Below are 26,917 nucleotides of genomic sequence, written 5' to 3'. Positions count from 1 at the left end.
AAGACCACCTCGAGTACACAAGATTCCACAATAACCTCCATGGAACATAAAATCGCTGGTGTACAAAAATTACGAATGGTTTTCACTAACAAGGTAGATGCTATGGAGGACCAGAAGAGGCGTTACAACTTTAAAACCTGCGGTATTCTAGATGAGGCAGGCCTCTCAGACTTACCCCATTATGTTTGACGCTTGTTTAGCACACAGTTACCACCAAGGCGGTGAAATTGGATGGCTTGTTCAATTTGCCAAAGCCCCCTACAGCACTTGTGGCTGCTCACGCAGATTTGATTATCAGCTTCCAGACCCTGTAAGATAATGCCCTTATTCTCTGGACCACTTGAGGAAAGACATTTTTAGGTCTCCACACTGACGCTGTTCCTGGATCTCACCTGCAGCACTATCAAATGGTGCAGATCACTACAGCCACTGTTGCAACTCCTCTAATCAAACAGAGTCCTGTACTATTGGGAAATACACACTGAACCAGGTCAGTATCAATCCAGATGAAGGGGAAGTCTGTATTTATAGGCCAGGTCACACTACATACACAAACCAGTTAGCAGGATAAACTTTATTTTATGCAAGAGAAATAGTCAAGCATTACATTCAAACATGTTACAGGATCACATTATACAAAATGTAAATTCTACAGTGTTCTTGCTATGCAATGCTGAGAATTTACATGAATACAACAGCCAAAATGACTGAGCTCATACATATCATGGAGAGAAAACTGAAGAACTAGTAATCCCTGGAATGGACTTTGTTTGGTCTGAAAATATAGTGTGTATATTTTAAAGTTTCAGACAATTACTGAAGAACATTCCTCTAGTGAGAAATCAATGTTTATCATTCAAGTCTCCTGGATTCGTTGAAATGTCTCAATGCGGTGTTAATTACTCAAGGTTATGCACTAAACTTGTGGAGAACAGAGTTACAACATAAGTTACAAGTTATGTGAAAATAAGTTGAAAACTATCCTACTAGATTTCCCAGCTCGACTCGAGCTTTCCAAAATTCAGTAATTCACGACAACTAGAATGTATAAGACCAGAGGAAGCCAGTTAATAGGGAGATAGGTTGACAAGGTTATCCACTAAAATGAGAAATGGTTAGGAATTCAAAGGGATTTAAAATCCATTCCAGACACATCACTTAAGTTAACCAACATGGGAGCAGCAATTTGTCCAGGAGGATTTGATGTTTATGGTAGGAGATTTGTGAAGTTGAACAGTCTCATTTAAGTGTGAGTTCTAGAAGTTTGAATAGATTTACATGTATAATGTGTAGTGAATAGATTCTGTATTAAGTTAGTAGAAAATGTTTGCATTAACATGTTATGTAACAAATGTTATTATATTTTCTGTACATAAATATGAGATACAGGAAATCATTCAAACACAATATCTAAGAAAGCATCGCCTTAAAGAGATTGTTAGCCAATAGCCTGCTTTTTAACCCCAATCTTTAGACAATTGATTCATAGCTGGAAGTGGGAACGAATATTTTGGCGGCCATTATGGACAGTCTTCTTCCAGACACTTTATGGGAGGATAAAGTGTGTTTAACTCTTGGTCGCAAACCTGAAGCTCCTCATTGGTTCGATACTCATAGAAGTGAAGCGCATCTCTTTTATCTGTGCAGTTTCTAATCTGAAATTCTTTTGTGAAGCAAAATTCAATTTGTCCAAGTGTTTGCACATCTTCACCCTAGAAGTAAAACAAAATTCTATATTCATCACATTTTTACAATCACTTTGAAAGTAAGCTAGATTTTTAAGATATAATTGAAAGCATTACCTGCTGTGGAAGGAGGCATTGAATTTTTGGCACCACTCCATAGATAGCTACAAGGGCATTTGTAATATCTTTCATCTAAAAAAAGAAAAAAAAGAAAAAAAAGTAAATTACATCTATTGGAGGGATTTATCAAACTCCTAAACTTTTAAACCTGGTACAGAGGCAACAGGTGTTCCATTTGGAGAAATACGGTTTGTCAAACTTTATAAATTGACTGCCACTTTTATGTGAAATGTGCGATTTTCTTAACCTCCATAATATGACAACTGTCCAAGATTGTTTGGAGTTACACTCCCAGCAAGCAACCCTTAATGGGCATGTGCAGGGTTGCAGAGACAGAGCAAGATTAAACCAAAACACAGCAAATTGTGGGAAAGCCACTATTGGTTTTCAGCTTCTATTATGATCTCAGATAAAAATAATGTTGGGGCTTCATGACAAACACTTAGAGGAGAAAACTAGTGGCAGAGATCAAAAAGGGAGAAAAATACATATATATATGATAGACCTACATAGTCACCTTCAACTTCCATCTGAAAACTAAAAATGTACCTGGTAATACTTTGTTGATGGCACTATGCCAGACTTTTGAAGAGCACTATGAGAAAAAAAATGAGTGTCAGTAAGGAAGATGTAACGGTCAGACAATGCTAGAATACTTACTATAGAGACATATACAGCTTTTCCCTTCAGTGAATCTAATGGGGATTTACATTACTGCCAAGGGATATTGAATTATAGCCTTTTCTTAAATTTTTGTTTTCCTTTGTTTCGTGTCATTTACCCCTTTATCTGAGACCAATCCATTGTTCACTGTGGTGGCAGAGCTTAAGGATGCATACATTTTTTTTTTACATCTATACAATGAAGTCATACAGAATTTTGATAAAAGGAGTTTTGCTATAATTAAATCTCCTTTGTAAAGCTGTATTAAAGAAAAGAAAAAAAATTGGAAGCAGAGTGAATTTCAATTGTAGGCTGCATTTGAGTTTTACACTTGAGGTATATACGATTACTCAATAAATGGCATTCCCAGTGATGTGCTGGTGTCATGTGCCCTGAAAGCTCATGTTATGATACACAACACCAAAAGTAAACAAAGACCAAAAGTAAATCTGTTTTGACAGAAGATTTTGGGGTATATTCACCAAGAGAATAGAAAATCCAAGTTTCAATATTCAAGCTTAAAAATTGCAGTTTCCTTGTCAATGTTACACAATGGCTGTTAACATGAATGCCCCCCAAATAGCCTCAGCCAAAGGTGAAGTTTGTTTATGCATTACCTGTTAAGATCAGTCATTTTATACATATCTATAGCTTTACTGAAATATTTGTGTTGGCTGTTCAGAGCCTCCAAAGATGCAGCACAGGTTCCATGCTTCTGCCATTCATGTTTCCTAAAAATTGAAAACAATGGTTTGTAGTAAACAAATCTGAAATTAGGCAAGTATCCTCAATATTGCTCTGATGCCATATAGTAAAATAAACTCATCTGAATACAGCTTTCTCTACAAATAGTTTGTCAAAGTATACTTTGTTATGAAGAGTGCATTTAAATCTGAGAAAGGCATCCTATACAAGAGGCAGTTAGAATGGCTAAACTAGAACATGAGAAATTGATAGCCAAAGAATGCAAAACCAACCCCAAACATTTTCAAGTACATCAATTCTAAAAAAAATAAAAGAAAAGAAAGTGTAGGTACACTGGAAAGAGATGGGTCTGTTAGTTAACCCCTTCCCGCCGTTACAACGTTCTATGCCGTCACGCATTTAGTGGGCTTTAACCCCTTAAGGACACATGACATGTCTGACACGTCATAATTCCCTTTTATTCCAGAAGTTTGGTCCTTAAGGGGTTAAAGCCGTTGCGACGGCATAGAACGCCGTAACGGCTTTAAACCCTGGAGCGCCCGGGATACTTACCTTCCCGGCGCTCCGCTCCGGGAGGACTGCCTCACAGCCCAGGCAGCCCCCCCCACGGCAAATCAGGCCCCCGGGGGCCATGTGATCGCTCTCAAAGAGCGATCACATGGCCCCCTATAGCTGGCTGTGGATCTGCCAGCAGGGGGACTGTCTAAAATATCAGACGGTCCCCCTGCTGGTGGGATCTGTAAAAAATTTTTTTTAAACATGTTATAAAATAAAATAAATATTTTTATATATAATATATATGTATATTATATATATATTTAACGTCATACATAGTGTATTTTAATACTAATATAAGTACATATATTAGTATTAAAATACACTTAGAATGACGTTACATATATAATATACATATATATATATATATATAATAGATATATATATATAAATACAATAATAAATAAATAAAATAATAAAATTAATAAATAAAATATTGAAACTAAATTTAATATAAATTATATATCCATATGTAATTTCATTCTAACTGTATTTTGTTATTAATATATATATATGTAACAAAATACACTTAGAATGACAATCTATATATAAAATGCAAATAACCGCAAATATATATAGATAAATACATATAATTACATAAAAGATTACATTAGTATACACGTAGAATTTAAATACCTATAAATGCATATATATTAAAATTCTACGTGTATAGTTAAGTAATCTTTTAACATAATTAGGTGATTTGATTAATTAAAATTTGATTGACATACCTGACAACACAGGGAGAAAGTGCAGAGAATTTAATTCGCATGCACTATATTTGACCCTGTAACTCTCCAAGACAACATAAAACCTGTACATGGGGGGGTACTGTTTTACTCGGGAGACTTCGCTGACTCACATATTAGTGTTTCAAATTGGTAAATTGTATTACAACGATGATATTGTAAGTAAAAGTGAAGTTTTTTGCATTTTTTTACAAACGAACGGCACTTTTATGGACTATATTATTGTTGTAATATGTTTTACTGTTATAAAACACTAATATTTGTGTTTAGTGAAGTCTCCCGAGAATAACAGTACCCCCCATGTACAGGTTTCATGGTGTTTTGGAAAGTTAGAGAGTCACATATAAGGCTTGCATTTCATTTTTTGACATTAGTGGCTACTAAAAAAGACTGGACATACCCCACTTGCAATACCTTTGGTTGTCTACTTTTTCAAATGGTATGTCATTATGGGGGTAATTCTCAATCCTGGGTACCACACCGTCTCAAAGGTAACATTACCAATCTGGCAAATTTCTATTTGAAAATGGAACGTTCTATATTTGACCCTGTAACTTTCCAAAACACCATAAAACCTGTACATGGGGGGTACTGTTGTACTCGTGAGACATCGCTGATTACAAATATGTGCATTTTTGTGCAGTAAAACAGTATTATGACATTCACAGCTACAATGTCAGACGGAAATACAAATTTTAAAAAAAAAAAAATCTTATTTTCTCACATTTTTGTTTTATTTTATTCATAATGAATTATGTTCCATATATGAATAGTTAATGATAAATTAAAGCCCTGTTTCTCCTGAACAAAATGATATATAATAAGTGTGGGTGCATATAATATGAAAGAGGGGAACTACGGGTGAACAGACATATAGCGCAAATTCCAGTTTTTGTTTACGTTTTGTTTTGATCAGAACGTGCACTATTGACTCCGTCCTGAAGGGGTTAAAGACCAGGAAAAGGCAGACATTTTAAATAACTTCCCTGGCCATTCATGGCAGCATCACTAATGGGTTAGCTCCGCCCTTAACAGGAACAGGACAGGAAACAATGAATCAACCAGACTATAGGTATAAAAGGCCCCTCCTCCTAACCCACAGTCTTTTTTTCTGTCCTTAACAGGACAAACAGGAATTATACCTTCCCTATGTGTACCATGGGTTCCTACCAGATAAAGTTCAGCCTCTCTTTATCTGAAGAACTCGGTAATCAGCCTGCAAGAGCAGGACTAACTGAGTTAAGGTACATTATAGTATATGTACCTCTTTAATGGAATAACAGGGCTGTTAAAAAATTACAATGATGTGGGGTCGGTGTATCCTTAAAAATTCCCCTTTAAGCATCAATAACCCCCTCAGAATTGTGGCAGAAGAGAAGCTGGGTAAGTGACTGAATCCAATCATTGGTCTCACCCTGAATGTGCTTGCTTGTTGGCAGTATATAGTGTTTACCCTTGTGTTTCTCATGCTGGAGAAAGAAATCCTGCTTGTTTGCACCGGCTGGGTGCTACTTCCGGGTTCGGAGGGCGGGGCATGCGCAGTAGCATCGGGAAGTTACTATTGCGCATGCGCGAACCGCCGGGCTCTTAAAGCGATATCGTGCCAAAATTAAAAAAACGGGAATCCTCAAAAAAAAAAAAAAAAACACGTTTTTGGGGGGTTTCCAATGTTCTGGCTGAAGTTTGAAACAGTTTTGGTGTGTTTAAGGCTGTCCTAGACTGATTTCTGGATATACAAGGTAAAGATCTCTTTTCTTCTGTTTAGTTTTTCAAAGTGTTAGGATAACAAAAACATTTTTTTGTTTAAATCGATGGCTTCTCACTCTGCCTCAAGATCTGTGTCTTAGGTGAGCCTCATATATGTTTATCCCTTAAGGGAGGGGTTAAAAGAGTGCCACTATGGGCCAAAAATATATTATTGTTAAAATGGCTTTTTTTACAGCCCGAGTAATCCAAAAGAGGATTCACCAAGAAAGCATAAAGAAAAAACGAATAGGTGTGTTAACTGCAATCAAATTGCACCCAGTGGAAGAAACTTATGTCAGGATTGTCTGACAGAAGCCGCTGAAGTAAGGGAGAGAAGAAAGTCTCCACAAATAGAACTGAAAAAATGGATTGCAGAAGGGTTCAAATCCACAAGCAAGATGTCCTCATCTAAACGCCTGAGACGAGAAGAAATCCTCTGAGTCTAGTGATAATATGGAGATGGAGGAGATGTCAGACGAAGAACAGGGTGAAGTTAACTATGCCTCTAAAGATCTGGATTCAAAATCAGTTGATAAGTTGATCAACATAATCAGAGAGACCCTGAGATTCCCAGAGGAAGAAACTGACATGAAGGAATACGATAGATATTGAGGATTTGAGAGCCAATAGACCTACCTTCCCAGTACACTCTACAATAAAGGAGATAATTTCACAAGAATAGCAGAAACCAGAAAGAAAAGCGACTCTGAAAAACAAAGCATTCAGATTATATCCGTATGCTAAGGAAGATTACAAAACCTGGAATTCTATCCCCAAGATTGATGCCGCAGTCATTCATATGGCAAAAAAGACAGCCCTTCCTATTGACTCCATGGATTGAGAGAACCGATGGAGAAAAGGCTAGCTGCCAGCCTGATAAAGTTATACCTGGCCTTAGGATCAGCACTACATCCAGCAGTAGCGTTAACAAGAGCCTTCAAAGTATGGCTAGACAACTTAGAAGAGGATATCACTAAAGGAGTTCAGAGAGATCATCTGCTGGAAGGACAGAGATCTGAAGTTGGTAACTGATTTTTGCTCTGAAGCACCTCTGGATGTTACCAGAATGGTGGCTAAAAGCATGGGCCTCTCTATAGCAGCAAGAAGAGCATTATGGCTACACTCCTGGGGAGCAGACTACGCTTCGAAAGCGTCCCTGTGTGCCCTTCCATTTCAAGGAGATCTATTTGGGAAGGTGTTGGATGAAGCTATACATAAGGCTGCAGATGGGAAAAAAAGCTTTTCTTCCTCAAGTCAGAAAATACAGCTCTACAACATGGAAAGATAGGCGATATAAAGATCGTGCCTTTCGAGAAAGCAGGACAAACCTGGGGAAGTATATTCCAGACCAAATTGGAGAAACACTCAGCAAAAATCTTCCAGAGGAAGAGGAGCAAGACAGGGTAAAAACATCTGAACATGTGCCGGCCCAGCCAGGAATTACAGGAGGAAGACTGCATCTATTTTATCCTGTCTGGGTCAGAAGTGTGACAGACGCCTGGGTCCTATCAATATTGGCAGAAGGATACAGGTTAGAATTCGAGACCATTCCAACAAAGGATGTGTTTACCCAGTCTCGGGTAGCAAAAGGAGAAAAAGAGAAAGCTATGAAGGATTGCATCTCAAAACTCCTAAAAGATCATGTAATAGAATACGTTCCAAAAAGAGAACAGAAGAGGGGTCACTATTCTACAGTTTTTCTAGCCCCAAAACCACAAAAGAAGTGGAGACTTATCCTGGACTTGAAGAAGTTGAATTTAAAACTAAAAAGAAAATCATTCAAGATGGAATCTATTTCGACTATTATTCCAAACATCAGTGTGGGGGATTGGATGACGTCAATGGATTTAAAAGATGCATACCACCAGATCCCAATCAACATAGGGCACCGAAAGTTCCTCAGATTTTGTGTATTTGGAAGTCACTACCAGTTCCGGGGACTCCCATTTGGATTAAGCCTGGCACGAGAACATTCTCAAAAGGTGCTCATCGCATTAGTAGCAGTAATCAGAAAGAAAGGGATAGAGATATACCATTACTTGGACGATTTTCTGATTATAGGTCCATCCAGCCAGACGTTAGCACTCCACACCCAGTGAGTCGTGAATATCCTTGTGAACCATGGAGAAAAGTATGATGGTTCCCTCTCAGAATATTATATTCCTGGGGGCTGCCATAGATGCGGTAATCGGTCAAGTGAATTTGTCTGTGGAAGGAATGGAGAGGATTCAGATTAAGATCAGGAATCTTCACTACAAGAGATGCATTACAGCACGGGAATTCATGAGCCTTATAGGTTCTCTTACATCGACTAAAGGCTTGGTGAAATGGGCCCAGTGGAAGATGCGTCCCATCCAGTTGCAATTTCTAAAAGAATTCAAGACCCGAGGGCGACTGGGATCTAAATATTCCTCTCTCAAAAAACAATAGACGACCTGACTTGGTGGGAGAAAACCAAGAACCTATCCATGGGGTTTCCCCTGGAGGATCCAACATGGATAACAGTTACTACAGATGCAAGTCTACAAGGTTGGGGTGCGGATTTGGAAAAGGATTGGATTCAAGGTTCATGGACACAGAGAGAGCAAGTTGCACTCAAACCTAAGAGATCTGAGAGCAATATTATATGCCCTGCAAGGCTTTCGATAAGCAATAACGAATTCTTGGGTGAGAATCCAAACAGACAACAGGGCAGTGGCCTCATATGTAAACAGACAAGGCGGAACCAAAAGGAAGGCTCTATTACGAGAAATATTTCCATTGATGGAATTTGCTCAAGACAAGCTACAGGGCCTGAAAGCAGTATATCTTCCAGGGAAAGAAAATGTTCTGGCAGACTATCTGAGCAGAACAAAAGTTCTGTCAGGAGAATGGCAATTAAACCCAGAGGTATTTCAAAAGATAGCGTCAAGGTGGAGCATACCCCAGGTCGATTTGATGGCTTAGTATCGGAATGCTCAAGTCCCGAAGTTTTTCTCCAAAGGCAGAATATCAATCAGCAGGACAAGATGCCTTTTCTAGTCCTTGGGACTTCGATCTGGGGTATGCATTCCCTCCCCTGCCTATGATTCACAGATTGTTGAGTAAAATTCGGAAGGAAAGGAAGACTGTGATTGCTATACTTCCGAGTTGGCCGAGAAGACAGTGGTTCCCACTCCTGAACAAAATGTGCTTGGGTCCTCCATGGCCTCTTCCTCCGAGAATGGATCTGTTAATACAAGGTCCAGCGATGCATCCCAATCCAAACCAATGGAAATTGGCGGCTTGGCTCTTGAAAAGCAGAGACTTTTAGAGCAAGGAGTACCAGAGCCGGTGGTGAATACACTGCTGAAATCCAGGAAAAATTCCACCTCTGCATGTTACCACAGGATATGGGATTTGTTTCGATTGTGGGCAGAAAAGAAATCCAAGAATTTCCTACAGCCTTCGAATATAGATATTCTGGAATTTCTGAACGAAGGTCTAGAGAAAGGCCTAAGCTTGAGCACTCTGAAAGTGCAGTCATCAGCTCTATCGGCCCTGTGTAACACCTCCTGGGCATTAGACCCCATCATTGCGAGGTTCTTTAAGGCAGCTATACACATAAGATCTCCATCTAGAAACTATGCTCATCCTTGGGATCTTTCTTTGGTACTGGATGTTTTGTCAGAAACCCCCTTTGCTCTGTTGGATGAGTTGGGTTTTATTAATCTGACCTTGTTCTTGGTGGCAATCACTACAGCAAAAAGAATATCTGAAATTCAAGCCTTCTCCAGTGATCCTAATCACGTTCAGGTTTTCCATGATAGAATTATCCTAAGACCTAGAATGGAATTCCTACCAAAGGTGGTTTCTAGTTTTCACTTGGCTCAAGAAGTGGTTCTACCATCTTTTTACCAAAACCCCTCTTCTGTGGAAGAAGTTAAACTCCATCAGTTGGATGTGAGAGAATGTGTAATGAAATATATAGAGGTCTCAAACAGATTTAGAAAATCACAGCAATTATTTATTATCCCGTCAGGATACAGACAAGGGGAGGCGGCCTCTACAGCTACTTTAAGGCGTTGGGTTTCAAATACCATAAAAATGGCATATAAACTCAAAAATCTATCTCCTCCGGAAAAGATAAAGACCCATTCTACGAGAGCATTGGCCACCTCCTGGGCTAATTGGGCAGAGGTTCCTTCTGACGACATATGCAGGGCAGCCACCTGGTCGTCACCTATAACCTTCATCAAACATTACAAACTGGATGTGGTCTCTTCCTAATCATCCTTCAGTAGAGGGGTTTTGTCCTCAGTGAATCTCTCATGAATAAATCTCCTTTGCAGCATAATATTGGAGTCTCGTTTTTATTCACCCTCCCTTGATTACGGAGCTTGGGTATTACCCATTAGTGATGCTGCCATGAATGGCCAGGAATATAGAAAATTTTCTCCATACTTACCGTAATTTTCTTTTCCTGGCTATAATTCATGGCAGCATCAGCAACCCTCCCAAATAATTTTTTTTAGCTTTATGCTAGACTGTGGGTTAGAAGGAGGAGGGACCTTTTATACCTATAGTCTGGTTGATTCATTTATTAATTGTTTCCTGTCCTGTTCGGGGCGGAGCTAACCCATTAGTGATGCTGCTATGAATTATAGCCAGGAAAAGAAAATTACAGTAAGTATGGAGAAAATGTTCTATATTATTTAGTATATATTAATGAGGATCCTATGGCAAGATATGCAAATGACTGCTGCAAAAAACCTTGTGATTGGATGACTCAAGACAAGGTACTACAGCAGTTAAAGAAAATTTATGTAAAGTGATGTCATGTCAAACTAACCTAATTGCATTCTACAAATAATAAGGTAGAAGTATAGATCAGGGTGTTGCAGTGGATGTGATCGGGATTTTGGCCAAGGCATTTGATACGGTTCCTCACAATAGGTTAGTCTTCAACCTAAAAGAAATTGGTCTATAGGAAAAGTCTTGTTCTTGGGTAGAACATTGGCCTGAGGCTAGAATACAACGAGTTGTCATTAATGGTAACTTACCAGGCTGGACAAAAGTGGTAAGTGGTGTCCCTCGGGGCTCTGTTTTAGGACCACTTCTATTGAAGATATTTATAAATTATGTTGAAATGGGCATTGAAAGCCATGTTTTAGTGTTTGCAGATGACAACTTTGTAAAGTAACAAAATGTGAGCAGGATATTGCTTTGCTGCAGAAGGAATTAGATTAGCACTAAAATAGATTAAATTTAAGGGAGAGAAATGCAAAGTTATGAACTTACAACCCAAATGGTAGAAAATTAGGAATAGAAGGATTTGGAAATTGTTATAGCCAACAAATTAGGAAGCAATATGCAGTGTCAATCTGCAGTTGCTAAGGCCAGTAAGGTTTTGTCTTGTATAAATAGGGGCATGAATTCTCAAGAAGAAAATATAATTTTGCCTCTTTATGAGTCACTGGTAAAACCACACCTTGAATATGCTGTGCAATTTTGGGCACCTGTTCTAAAGGATATCATGGCACTCGAAACAGTGCCGAGGCAGGCTAGAAATTTAAAAGGATTGGAGCATTTTAGTTATGAAGAAAGGTTAAAGATTTTTCCCCTCAGATGGGATATGATATGATACAAATATATTCGTGGCCAGTAAAAACCATTGTCTGGAAGTCTATTCATAAACAGGGCTATACACAGACTAAATCTCCTTTCTTCCAGCCTAAATGAGTGACCTGTCCCAAGGCAAATAAAAAGTACGAACTATAAGAATGTGGAATTCTCTGCCTGAAGGTGTTTTATCAGAGTCCATACAGTGGTTTAAACAGCAATTTGATCAAGAACAATATACAGGGATATAATTTGTAGTTAGTTTGGTAATAGCTAGGGATGCACCGAAATAAAAATTCTGGGTCGAAACCCGAAAATGACTTCTCCAAAAGGATTTTAAAATTGTAATAAAAAAAAAAAAAAACCCTCAGGCAGAGTCTGGTGCCATTCCGTACTGCAGGAATGGATGCCGTTCAAAAGGAAAAGAAAGTAGAAGCAGTCAGTCTGCAAATAGCTTTGTTGCCTTGCTTCCCTAGAGAAAACCCATCCTGTTCTATGACATTTTCGCAAGAATCCCCTTTTCAAAAACACACACACACACACGTGTTACTTTAAATATCATGGACATTTTAAACACATTCAGCCTCTGGCAAAGGTGAGCCTTGGCATAAAAAAAAAAAACGCACTCTTTTTTCTTAGTCTCATTACACATCACCACCATGTCTTAACGATAATGTTAAACATCGTATCTAGGTAGAGAACTGTGATTATTAGTCAAATTTGGGAGTTGTAGACCAAGGTTGACTTCCTTGAGCCAAGGTATTTGCCATTTACATAGTTCTCTAAGCCTATTTAACGATATTGAAACAGTATGACATTATTATTGAGGTCTTTGTTTTAGGTGTTAAGCAAGTTATTTCTCCTTGCCATAGCAGTAATACGTAACTTACTAAATTAGTAAGATACATATGAGAGAATAGTTTACTCCTATTTTCACGGCTATGAGCTCTTTATATTTAATGGATGCAAACTATCAGCATTGTAGAATGCACAGCCTAACTTGTTCTATACTGTGGTTAATCTACTTTTTCAAATATGTCCTTCAGATCTTACACTCCATGGATATATGCATATTAGTCCCTAACCCTGTAGAACAGAGTGAATAAAGCCTTCTCTTCTGTTTCTTTGCCAATAATAGTGGGGTCTTATTAGGACTTTCATTTTCGTAAACTTTGTTTTGGAGTGTCTTTACTTTACACTATTTTAGTTTATTAATATGTTTACCAGCTGGCACCCACTATGTGGTTTGGATATTTTGCCCAGTAAAAAGTATGCCGTCCTGCCAAAAAACCCCAAAAATATATAAAGTGGTTACCCATGTATGGGTACTGTTGCACTAGGTTGTATGGATGAAAGTTAGAATTTACCAGAGTTGTGTTTTATTTGGATGAAGAACATCAGGCCACCACTTGTTCATCTCTGTCATGATGTCCTGCATTTAAAAAACAAAAAATATATATAAATAAAAACAATTTGCAAACTATTTTGCCGCTGATGCCCTTCTAACACCTAGTATTTGTACCCATTCTCTCACCATCTCCCCTCACCCACAACTTGTAATTTAGGCAAGAATGAGAAATTACTGTCCCTTCAGATTTTAAACAAAACCATACAAAAAAAAACAAAAAAAAAAAAACACATTTGGGTCTCCCCTTTTCTACAGCAAGACAGCAATTTGTTTCACAGTCTGATTGTCTGCAAACTTAGACTGCTAATAGATTAGTTGGATACGCTTTTCAAAAGGATTAAATATTGATGTTCTGAATGTAATGCATACATACCTTTATTTCTGAATAATCAAAGGGCCAGGATTTATTGCACGTTTGCGACTTGTCTGGCCTAAAGATAAGAAATAAAGACAAGTCAAATACTAGATATAGTAAATATCTGGGGGCAAAGGGGGTCCACACATGAAGCGTGAGGCTCTGCCTCTTCTGATGTCCCTCAACAAGCAGGCATTAGTGTGCATGCAGAATGCGAGCTAGGTCTCCCATATGAAATAGCTTATGCTAGATGTCCTCATGCAAAGCGCGAGTACATCCAGCCTCAGTTAACAAACCAAAAGTCTGTTGACATCCAGGAAGTGCCTCCAGTGAATGTCTGATAGACAGCCATTGGAGCCAGACTTCATGATGCAATGTAAACATTGTAGTTTCTCTGGAACTGTAATGTTTTACATTGCAGCACTAAGGGCATTAGGGACACTAGTGTACCAAGACCATTTCAGCGCGCTAAAGTGGTCTGGGTACAGTGTCCCTTTAAGAGCCAGTCTTTTCAGCCATGCTCATTGTTTGTAATGACAAAGGAAAGTCAGATCTTTCACTCTATAAATTCTTTGCTATGTAAAGGTCCCAGTCACACCATTCAGTCTGTGCAGATGTTTAAAAACCTGCAACTGTATGAATTACTGCAAAAAAAAAAAAGAAAAAGAAAAAAGAAAATAATAATCTTTAGAGCTATAATTTTTTTGTATGTGGGTCAACAGGTTCTTGACCCAAACTGATATCTGACTGCCATCCTGGAGCTGAAAATTAAGTTTCCTAGTGTATTGCAAGTATCTCGAACTCCTCCCCTCCCCCTTTTGGGTCAAATGCAAAAAGATTTTTAGCCTATGTAACAATTTACTTCTCATACCTAGATACTATAAATGCAATATACTGCTTAAAATACTAAAGATGCAAATCAAGACTGTAAGACCATCTAGTACAATGGCAAGCCAAGTGGCAGTGTGATCTAAAAGAGGATAAAATGGATACAATGATACAAGTTTGAACATGCTAAAATACTACAAGTTAACTGAAAAGTAAAAAATTATATATATATATATATATATATATATATATATATATATATATATATATATATATACACACACACACACACACACACATACATACATACATACATAGATTGTCAAAGATTGCCTCTGTTGGGGACTAACTGACATAAGCAAGTAATATGGACCCAAGATCACCTTCCCTACAGAATTACAGACACACACCTCTAGGTTATTGGCTAGAAAGCCCGCTATAACAGTAGGAATGAGTCAGACAACCATAGGCCAGTAAGCCTCACTTTAACAGTTTCCATTACTTTCCCTACTACTAAAGGATAGGAATTTTGAACATCTAAAAACCACATTGATGTCACGATCAGAAACAATATGGCAAATGCATCATTTTTAATTGGGCAACTAAAATAATAGATCATGGTGGTGCAGTAGGCATTGCTTACCTAGATTTCAGTAAGGCTTTTGACACCAACACAGAGGCTTATCAGTAAACTGCAGTCTGAGTTTGGATTCAAATATTGTTGAATGGGTTAGGCAGTGGCCAAGTGACAGGCCATAGAGAGTGGTCAGTGGAGTATATTCAAAGCAAGATACTGTTACCAGTGGGGTACTTCAGGGATCTGTACTTGACCCATTCTGTTCAATATTTTTATTAGTGATATTGCAAAAAGTCTTGCTGGTAAGGCATGTCTTTTTGCTGATGATACCAAGATATGTAACAGGGTTGATGTTCCAGGAGGGATAAGCCAAATGGCAAAGGATTTAAGTAAACTAGAAAAAATGGTCAGAGCTGTGGCAACTGACATTTAAGGTAAATAAGTGCAAGATAATGCCTCTGACATAAAAGCCCAAGGGTAGAGTATAGAATATTTAATACAGTCCTAACCTCAACATCTGAGGAAAGGGATTGAGGGGTGATTATTTCTGATGACCTAAAGGTAGGCAGACAATGTAATAGAGCAGCAGGAATTTCTAGTAGAATGCTTGGTTGCATAGGGAGGGGAATTCACAGTAGAAAAAGAGAAGTGCTCATGCCATTGTATAGAGCACTGGTGACCTCACTGGAGTATTGTACGCAGTACAGGAGACCATATTGCCAGAGGGATATTCGTACTTTGGAGAGAGTTCAGAGAAGTGCTACAAAACTGGCTCATGGAATTTGCAGGGTAAAACTTACGAGGAAAAGTTAAAGGATTTTAACATGTATAGCTTGAAGGAAAGACTAGACAGAGGGGATATGAGAGAAATTATTAAATATATAAAGAGAATCGACAGTTTAAAGGAGGAGAATATATTTAAAAGCAAAACCACCAAAACAAGAGGACAGTTTTAAAAATAAACTCAGGAAGTATTACTTTACAGAGAGTAGTGGATGCATGGAATAGCCTTCCTGCTGAAGTGGCAGAGGTTAACACAGTGGAGTTTGAGCATGCACAAGATTGGCATAAGGCTATCCTAGATACAAGAAGCTAAAGCAAGTGTTAAGAAAATTGGGCAGACTAAATAGGCCGAATGGCTTTTATCTGCAGTCACATTCTAAGTTTCAGACACACAAGTCTGAAAGTCATCTTTGGCAATGCAACTACCAATTATGCTCCACCATAGACATTCACCGATTGGAAGCTAAGCAAGCATGAGTATTTCTCAGGTATACCCTAGATAAATAGTACCATAATCCATGCAGAGTCCAGTAGTCTGGAAGATTTTCACATTGAACTTGATCCATCTACAAAACAAGTAATGTATTTAGTAGCAGATTGAACACTGGAAGCAAAACCTTAAAAAAAAACAAAAACAAAAAAAAAAGGCACACATTAAAGGGTCACTCCGGGCACCATGATCACATCAGTGGTTTGACAGTCCATAGTTGTTATCGTTATCATCATCATCATCATCGCCATTTATATAGCTTTAAATCACTGAACACCAGAAAGTGATAGAGTTTCATCAGAACGTGCTTCCATATCTGAATCCTATACAACGTATAGGATTTGGAAGATTCACAAAGCACCAGTTTTAATATAATTCAAGACTGAATGCAACAAGCACGATCAGTGTTCATATGAACATTCACTTGCATGAAAGCAAATAAACAATAATTTGCAAAGTACTATTTGCCTGCTTGCAGTCAAATAGTTAATGCTTGGCAGTGCAAGGGTTAGTTATGTGGCAGCTGGCCAGAACATGCAGGCCCCCCAGGGTAGCCATTTCAAACACATCTGGAGGGATAACAGGACTGAGGGAAGGAGAGTGTCAGTGTAGGCATTAATATTTGAGAATCTGTGTGCACGTGCATCAGTTCATTTATGTGGCAGTGTAGGATCCTGCATGCAAAACATTATTACCCACAAACATCAGTATTACACAAAGACTCCATAGGAAAACAATTATTCACACAAATATAACATGACAATGGTGGACACATTGTACATCCACAGCTGGCAAAGCATTATGGGAGTTGCACAGTAGTTGAGGATCTACCTTTTTGGCAACACTGTTCAGCAGGTGCATGCATGCTTGAGAATACAAAAAGTATTTGAGAATACAAAAAGAATTTTGAATAATTTAACAGGTCAAAGCTTTTCATAGATTTCAGGATTCTATCCTTAGGAAGAGCTCACAAGTGTCAGTTGCTTTAATGCGAGACAGTACTTATTGGATGAGGGGGTCAGATGATGGCTCTAGTTAGTATGAATTTAGGCCAGAAGGATTACTGGTATTAAACAGTAAGGCAAGTGTCAAACTGAATGGTTTCACAGATTAACATTTGACAGCACCTTGGGTCTCTTGGCACTATAACCGCTAAAGCTTGCGAAAGCAAAATTCTCAAACTAGAGCAGTCAGCCATCTCTTCTAAATCTGACGTGTTAAAATAGAAGCTTAAAATTTGTACAATATCACACTATTAGATCAGAGGGATTGCAGGCAACCAATAAAGTGTCAAACTGGACGGTTTGTAATATTTGGACTGCTGACACCAACCACTACAGGGTGCTGTAGTGAGTATGGTGCTTAAAGGAAAACTCCAGTGCCAGGAAAACAGATTTGTTTTCAATTTGTTTTCCTGGCACTGTAGGTTCCCTCTCCCTCCCACCTACCAATCCCCAGTTGCTGAAGGGGTGAAAACCCCTTCAGTCACTTACCTGAGGCAACAATGATATCCCTCGTTGCCGTCTCCTCCTCGCCGCTCCTCCTACTGACTCAGTTGGCCGGCGGGCGACACCTAATGCGCATGCGCGGCATGAGCGCTCCCCATAGGAAAGCATTGAAAAAGATTTTCAATGCTTTCCTATGAGGAAATGAGCGACGCTGGAGGTCCTCACACAGCGTAAGGACGTCCAGTGACGCTCTAGCAAATCTGTGCTTTAAATCAGGAAGTTCCCTTTAGTGACTGTCTAGTAGACAGCCACTAGAGGTGGAGTTAACCCTGCAAGGTAATTATTGCAGTTTATAAAAAAAAAACTGCAATAATTACAGTTGCAGGGTTAAGAGTAGTGGGAGTTGGCACCCAGACCACTCCAATGGGCAGCAGTGGTCTGGGTGCCTGGAGTGTCCCTTTAAGAGTTTCTATTTAAAAAAAAAAAAAAAAAGATTTTCAATAGTGCAAAAAATCTAGCAAACAAAACCAAAAAATAGTCAAGCTTTGTTTATAGCAGTTTGTTCCCCCAAATCAGACACTGTAGGGAATAAAAAAAAAAAAAAAAAAAAAATATGAATGGCAGTGTTTCTACAATATTTCAGAATGAGATTTGGGAAAATTGATATTTTGCCAACATCTCATGGTAGTGAGGAGTGTACAACAAAATTGTTAATAGCGTACCTTACAAACAGTCACAGGCCAGTGATGAGTCAGAATAAGCTTCTTCCATTCATGAGTCTTTCTGCAGTACAAAATACATTGCAATGTCACATTATATCCTTATTTAAACCAATTTCCCAATACAATCCCCCTAAATTGCATAGAATTAAACAAAAAAGGAAGAGAAAGCAGAAATAAATAAAGTATTCTAATTGTAACTTCCCTAATCTTCAACTTCCTCTTTAGTTTCAGCTTTCATAACAGGTCATTGTTCAGTTACACATTTACCAATTCTGCCAATCATGCCATTTTACATTTATATTTTGTATTAAAGATTCTACTAGTTTATCTGCGTACGTTTCAAATTACCCATTGATTGTGACTTTCCCAACAATAGATGAAAGTGACATAGAGCAGTGATGGCGAACCTTTTTGAGCCCGAGTGCCCAAACCGCAATACATGCCAACACGGCAATTAAACCCAAATACTGAGGTTTAAGTAAGAAAAAACAACTTGTACTGTTGTCCGAACTAATAACTTTTGTTTTAAAAGAAGAGAGTTCACAGAGAGTTCAATGATACACATAGATAGAATTAAGCTTATATTTATTAGTATCTCCAACAAATGCAATACATACACACACAGTCTGCTGAATACACATACAGACAGACTGCTGAATACACGCACACACACACACACACAGACTGCTGAATACACGCACACACACACACACACACACACACACACAGACTGCTGAATACACGCACACACACACAGACTGCTGAATACACACACATACTGCATTGAGGTGTGAGGTGATGTGTGTGTTTGTGGGGGGGGGTGCTCTGTGTGTTTGTGGGGGGGGGTGCTCTGTGTGTTTGTGGGGGGGGTGCTCTGTGTGTTTGGGGGGGGGGTGCTCTGTGTGTTTGGGGGGGGGGTGCTCTGTGTGTGTGGGCGGGGGTAGGGGTGCTGTGTGTGTGTGGGCGGGGGTAGGGGTGCTGTGTGTGTGTGGGCGGGGGTAGGGGTGCTGTGTGTGTGTGGGCGGGGGTAGGGGTGCTGTGTGTGGGCGGGGGTAGGGGTGCTGTGTGTGGGCGGGGGTAGGGGTGCTGTGTGTGGGCGGGGGTACTGTGTGTCAGTATCCCCTCCCTCGGAGGGATCTGTGAAGCAGCTCCCCTGTCCTCCCGCGCGATGCTGTGTGGAGCGTTGCCATGGTAACGCTCGGCAACACTACACACAGCATCACGCGGGAGGACAGGGGAGCTGCTTCACAGATCCCTCCCCCTGCCTCCCGACCCGGAAGCAGAGTAGGCGCCTGCCATTTCGGGCAGGCAGGTGCCTACTCTGCATTAATGGCGAACCTATGGCCGCGTGCCAACAGAGAGGGCCCGGCGTGCCACAGGTTTGCCATCACTGCTATAGAGACACCATAATATTGGTGTCCAAGGGAGTAGCACCTGGGACATGTCCTAGTTCAGGGATAGGCAACCTTTGGCACTGCAGATGTTTTGGGCTATACCTCCCATGATGCTTTGCCAGCATTATGGCTATAAGAGCATTGTTGGAGATGTAGACCACAGAATCTGGAGTGCCGAAGGTTGCCTACCCCATCCTAGTTACTAAATTTGAGATCCATGGAAGAGCACCAGGGCACTCTAAGCAATGTACTTCTTATAGCAAGCTGTAGTGGTTATGTAGCCATGAGTGTACCTTTAATGAGAAGGTGCACCACAATTAAGCCACTGTTTCTAGGTTACTAGAAACTGGTCAGGGAAGCAGATTCTTGTTTATCAAGGGCAAGATTCCAGACTCCATATTCATGTCTGCCAATTTGTATCTCCCTAACAGAGGATAAGTGATCTGCTTGGCTAGCAGAGCAACATATAAGCATGAAACACTAGGGCTGGGGAAGATTAAATATTGAGTTAGAAACCAATAGCCTCTATCCCTGTAACAGAGTAAGTCTATTTGGGATTAGTGACCGTTTGAAAAATATTAAGAAACACTGCTAAAAATATAACATGAGGTGACACATTTATTAATAGTTTTAGCTTACCTTAGAGCAATTGGATCAGATGAAGAGCCATAATGTAGAGTTAGAAGGATGAAAATCATAGAAAGCGGTAATGAAAGAAACGCCATAGTGTGAACCTTTTAGAAAATAAAATGAACGCTTTTACTCTACGTATATGCATGGTGTCAGTTTTGTTTAGGAGACAAACTTTTTGCTACATCTGTCAATGTCCATAAATGTAAAATAACTAGATCACAGAAGCAGTAGTCCAGACCTAATAACTTTGGCAGGTCTGATATCAAGTGGTGAGAGCATGACCAGTAGAGGAGTGTCCATGACACATGCAATTGCACTGGATGTGTACACATTATTGGGGCACTTAAGGGGAAATCTTTGTTTCCCCCACCCCAAACAAAATCACAACCAACATGGCATTCAGAATTGAAGTTATAGTGGAGTGTTTGAGAAGTACAATCATCTTAAAGGGGCAGTTACCACCCATTTCTTAATAACCTTAGATATACCCTAGCGGCGGAATAGGCAACCTGCATCATGGGTGGTGTGGTCCAAAACATCTGCAGTGCCAAAGGATGCCTATGTCTGCTAGTCTAATACAATATATTACAGGTGATGTTAACATCACCAGACAAGTCCCCCCTCCCCCTCCCCAACTAAATTAACACACACACAAAAAAAAAAAAAAAAAAAAGTTAAAGGGGAGCAGAAGGAAGTATATAGCTCTAGAAACCAGCAGGTTTTTTTGTGTTTGTTTTTTACTATAGCTTCAATTTAAATGGCTGTGCAAACTTATAAGCATGGCTTACTAGTTTTGGCTCCAATTGACAGAAGTCCAGCGTATGAAGTCATACTGGATAGCAGAAGGACACCCAGGCAAGCCTTTCATAATATTGTAAAGTGCTGTATAATAAGGAGGCACTATATAAATACCAATAATTTTATTTTTTGAGACACCACCCTCCCCTCTTCATATAATTCATCAGGAAAAAGTTGAAACAATAAGTACAGGTAACGTGACTAACAACAAGCATAGCGTTCTGTTATTGTGTTCCTGTATTGACCTACAACCGCAGCCAAGTCACGAGTGCCTGCTTGTACAGGAAGGAAGAAGATAGAAAAACCGAGATTTTTAACAGTTGAAATCTCAGGATAAGTGCACACATACAACCATTTGATGCTGGTTATTTATAAAGGAACGGGTGGGATTATGGGGCAGCTCCAAGCCAGAAGCAGTCACCATGGAAACCAGTGGCATTCTTTACAACAACAAGCAGGATGGCACCCGTTACACCTAGGTGGTCGTCCCCATTATCTCTAAACAGTGCCTTTATAATCTGCATTACATTATGTCCAAAGGATCACAATTACAATTTTCCCATCCAGCATTTGTAATTTAATTTTCAATAAATAAGTCCTTTCATTGTTGGCTGTAAATTAAGTTTTACTTTTTTTTTTTATATAAAATCACCTCCCCATTCAAACCGATTACCACTTTCGTTGTTTGCCCATTTTAGTCAAGAGATTGAATTTATAATGATTCACTAATACAAGAGGGAAAAAAAGTATTAAACCACTTAACGTGAACAAAGTACTTACTCTTCCAGATGTGATCCCTCTTACAAAGAATGATCAATACATCGAGCCAGGAAGGGAACTAGAGTTTACATATAGTGAGCTTGCCGTTTACTTCCTCATTGCAGAAGTGGGAGTACTGTGTAATTTAATGAATTTACCGCCACCTGCTGTCCATCACCATGAATTCCAAATCATTCACTATATTTAGAAAGGGGGGAATTCACTAAACTCCAAATTGTAGAGACTTTAAACCCAAATTACATAGTTATGGTAAACATAGCCAGTCTGTGACTATAGCTACATTGGAGAATTTCTCCAGATCAGCTATTTAAAGAAAAATTAGAATCCAAATGTATTTCAAGCGTTATATTCCAATATAATGAATGGAATACGTTTGGATTCCTAACGCTATTGTGTTCATTTCAATAGGTGATCTGGAGAAATTGTCTAATTCAATTATAATCACAGACTGGCTACGTTTGCCATAATTATGTAATTTGGATGTCCCCAATGTGTACATTGCTGTGTTTAACCCCTTAAGGACACAGCTTAAAAAGCTTGTCTTGCACTTAATGACAAGCAATTTTTGCATTTTTTGTTGTTTGCGTTCAACTGCAATTTGCATTTTACTAATTTATTGCACCAACACATATTATATACCGTTTTTGTAAGGGACAGAAAGGGCTTTAATTTGATGTAATATATTTATTATAAAGAAATACGAAAAAATGCAAAAACGAAAAATGTTGTGTTTTTTTTTTTACAGTTTTTGCAATAATAATGTGTGCATAATTAGTGCAGGTTAAGAAAAGTAATTAAAATAAATTAATTTAGTAGTTGCGATTTACAGAATATATAATGTGTCTAGGATTTTAAGTTTTTTTGGTAGTTACAGGTCACAAAACACAAGGAGTAAAATAAACTTTTAATGTGGACCAATTTTAGAATTTGGTATGTTTGTCTTGTAAGCTTAATAGCCATAAAAGAAAACAAAATTGCCACACAAAAGTATATATTTATATAAAGTAGACATCACCGGCTATTTACCTAAGGTTATTTTGACAATTTATACGAAGCCATTTCATCGCCAATTTCTGCTCAATATTGGAGTGAAATTTTGTTTTCTTTAGTGTTTGACACACAAACTTATAACAAAGAAATTCTCATGTGTATTTTGTAAAGTTGGTGTGTGCTATTCCTGTACAAAACTTTATTTTGTGTTCAGCTACATCTCCTGAGTACAATGATACCCCCAATGAATGTCTTTGGCACTATTTCGTGAAGCTACAGTGCCATATAGGAGACCTGTCCATTTCAGTATTTACAGTAGAATTTTAAGAAACGGATTTAATGGGCCTATGTTTCAATTTGGGGTATTATAGCAGTTTGACTGTTCAAAAAAAAAAAAACCCACAAAGGCCTACCATTTCTAAAAGTAGATACTCCAGGGTATCTCATATGGTGCATATTGTGCCTTAACATACCCCATTTTTTCACCAATATTTGCCAAAGTATGTGGTAAAAAGATTTTTGGCCATTTTTTACATACGGATTACATTTTTGCTGGGCATTTTGTATATTTCATATGTGCCACTAAGTACCTATGTTTCAATTTGGGGTATTATAGCAGTTTGACTGTTCAAAAACCCCCCACAAAGGCCTACCATTTGTAAAAGTAGACACTCCAGGGTATCTCATATGGTGCATATTGTGCCTTAACATGCCCCCATTTTTTCACCAATATATGCCAAAGTATGTGGTAAAAAGTAATTTGGGGCATTTTTTACATACGGATTACATTTTTGCTGGGCATTTTGTATGTTTCATTTGCCCAGAAATTATGCTCAGCTAAGTCTTCTTAATAAAATGATACCCCCAATGAATGTCTTTGGCAATATTTCGTGAAGCTACAGTACCATATAGGAGACCTGTCCATTTTAGTATTTACAGTAGAATTTTAAGAGACAGATTTGATGGGCCCATGTTTCAATTTGGGGCATTATAGTGTCACGACTGCTAGTGTGGTCCAACACGCAGAAACTATGTAAATCTATACATAGAAATAAGAAAGGAAATAAAAGGACAGAACGTAAACCGGACCTTAGAATGGTCGGACTAATACGTTAGAGACAGTGAATGGTCAAAGGGAAAGCCGAGGTCAAGGAAGCCAGAAATACACAATACCGTTTAAACAAGTCAAGTCAGGGGAACCAGAAATCGGAATAACCAGGAACAGCCGAGATCAGAATACCAGAAAATCAATATCACAGGGAAAAATGCACTCTCAGGAAACCAGGAACAGGAAACCACGACAGGGCAAGGTACTGGGGTGAATCAGGGATTTAAATATCCCTCTCTAGGCTCTGATTGGTCAGAGGGTGACCTCTGACCCCAGAACGTGCGCATGCATTGACGTTGTGATGTCACGCGCACGTACGTATAATTTTGAGGGGCGGAGCCATTGGCAGGTAAGCTCAGCATGCTGGCGCGGTCATGTCGCTCGGGCACAGACGCGCATAGCAGCGACCCAGGAGCTGTGACAAATAGCACTTTGACTGTTAAAAAAAAAACACAAAGGCCTACGATTTCTTAAAGTAGACACCCCAGGGTATTTCAAAAGGCATATTTTAAACCTTAGCGTAGGATCATTTTTTTTGCAAGTTTGTACCAAGTCTAGTAGCAATTAGCATTTTCGAGCATGTACAATTTTCAAGCATCTTAGCAGGTTTTTAATTCAAACTACCCCACAAAGGCTTACCATTTCTTAAAGTAGACACCCCAGGGTATTTCAAAAGGCATATTTTAAACCTTAGCGTAGGATCATTTTTTTTGCTAGTTTGTCTAGTAGCAATTAGCATTTTGCTAGTTTTGCTAGTTTGTCTAGTAGCAATTAGCATTTACTTCCTTTCTGACACACACTTGGAGATGTTACTGTATATTTTGCAATCCTTATGTGTGCTACGGCAGTATAACACCTAATATGTGGCTCAGCTATGTCGTCTTAGTACAACAATTTTCCCATGTGTACATTTTTCAGGGATATGTGGATGTTGAAGGGGCACACTGGAGACACACCACTTTCATATTTTTCAAAAGTGGATGCTGGGCCCAAGTCTCATTTAGCAGCTCAGGATTGCAAATTACCTCTCAAAGGCCACATCTATTTTTAAAAATAAGCAGCTCATCAATTCAAATTATGAACAATTGCATACTATTTGCTGTGAAAGGGGGAATATTTGGTGTAAACTTATCAGGCGGTAGTACACAGTCATCTGTGTCCCGGGCAAAGCTGTCATGGTGTCAGGGTACCTGTAGTCTCTACCTCTGATAAGAGGAGAGACTTAGAAGTTTTCCCGTTCAGAAGGGCTGTTTCCTCCGTTCCTCGCGGTCCCTCCGGTCGGTTACACGCCGGGCGCGAGGGATCCACGCCCTTTTATGACGTGACGCTCAGTAGCCGACGTCATGATGCCAAGCCGGCTCGACCTGTCACTCAAACCCTGAACAGGAACCAGGACTCGTCGGGGTTGTGATTACCTCCTAGAACCGGGGTATTTAATAGAGCTTGCCGCATTTGCTCATTGCCCTGTCGTGGTTCTAGCCAGTCTAGTCACTCAGCGCTCTTGTATGTCTATTGTCTCTTTGGTTCTGACCCGGCTTGTTTGTATCACTCTGCTTATCTCTGTTATCCCTTGACCCGGCTTGTCTCTCGCTTACCTGTCTTCTCGTTCCCTCGACCTCGGCTTGCCTCTGACCATTCTCTACTTACTCCTTACGTTAAGTCCGGCCATTCTAAGGTCCGGTATACGTACCTACTACACTTTGTACTCTGCGTGTTGGATCCCTGTCCCGATCCTGACATTACGACAGGGCCAATGGATCCTGCAGGTACAAGTAGTCAGCTTGGTCCTTCCGATCCTAGGTTTGACGCCATGGAACATAGAATGGATCAGATGGCCTTAGCACTACAGGCGTTATTATCTCGTCCTAATAACCCACCAGAGGAGATGCGTAATAATTCTATCTCCCCTGTAAGTTCAGGTTTAGAGGTAGCCACTGTAGGTGCCTCCTCTCGTATTACCCCACCTGTACGTTATGGTGGTTCTCCTGAGAAGTGTCGAGGTTTTTTAAACCAAATCAGTATCCACTTCGAATTACAACCCCGTTCCTATCCTACAGATAGGGCGAAGGTCGGATTTATTATCACCTTACTCGTTGAGAAAGCTCTGAGATGGGCCAATCCGTTGTGGGAAAACGATAATCCGTTAGTATATAATTATAATGCCTTTGTAGCTGCTTTTAGAAGAACTTTTGACCCTCCTGGTAGAAAGGTCAATGCAGCCAGATTACTGTTGCGCCTTAGACAAGATAACCAAACTCTTGTGGAATATGCACTAGAGTTCAGGTCCTTGGCGGCAGAAGTTAAGTGGAATGAACAGGCTTATATAGACGTATTTTTTTATCAGATGTAATACTTGATGAGGTTGCTACTAGAGAGCTTCCTGAGAATTTGGAGGATTTAATTTCTTTTATCTCTCGCATTGATGAACGCTTAAGAGAGAGACAGAACACTCGAGATAGAACCTGTAGACCTTCCTTCAAACTAGCTCCCTCATTTCTAAGTCCTGAGATCAAAACCTTACCTTTTCCAGAACCTATGCAGATAGGCAATACTCATCTCTCAGAAGAGGAGAGACAGTACAGGAGAAGGGAGGGGCTGTGTATGTACTGTGGAGTCAGAGGTCACTTACGCCTAAATTGTCCTAATCGATCGGGAAACGCTCGCACCTAAGTTTCTCTAGAGGACAGGCCTTGGGTGTTTCTATTTTGTCCTCTACTCATAATTATAAAGATCATAGGCTTGTGCTACCCGTTTCCTTAACTTGGGAGAGGGGAGTAGTAGAGACTGTGGCATTGATAGA

General features: G+C 39.4%; 1 protein-coding gene across 1 annotated transcript; it reads right to left on the bottom strand.

The window, feature by feature from the left end:
* Window positions 1–559: 559 nt before the first annotated feature.
* RNASET2 (ribonuclease T2) lies at window positions 560–22,119 on the bottom strand. Its single transcript, XM_063443367.1, has 10 exons — window positions 22,020–22,119; window positions 20,448–20,542; window positions 18,415–18,475; window positions 16,265–16,320; window positions 13,585–13,642; window positions 13,171–13,235; window positions 3,086–3,199; window positions 2,355–2,400; window positions 1,803–1,877; window positions 560–1,712 (listed from the first exon to the last, which is right to left on the bottom strand). The coding sequence occupies exons 2-10, from the start codon at window positions 20,531–20,533 to the stop codon at window positions 1,521–1,523; spliced, it is 753 nt and encodes a 250-aa protein (XP_063299437.1). The 5' UTR covers window positions 20,534–20,542; window positions 22,020–22,119; the 3' UTR covers window positions 560–1,520.
* Between the last annotated feature and the right edge of the window lie 4,798 nt (window positions 22,120–26,917).

The sequence above is a fragment of the Pelobates fuscus genome, chromosome 2 (genome assembly GCF_036172605.1).
Source record: "Pelobates fuscus isolate aPelFus1 chromosome 2, aPelFus1.pri, whole genome shotgun sequence".
Lineage (NCBI taxonomy): Eukaryota > Metazoa > Chordata > Amphibia > Anura > Pelobatidae > Pelobates > Pelobates fuscus.
This window is presented reverse-complemented; position numbering and strand designations above follow the sequence as displayed.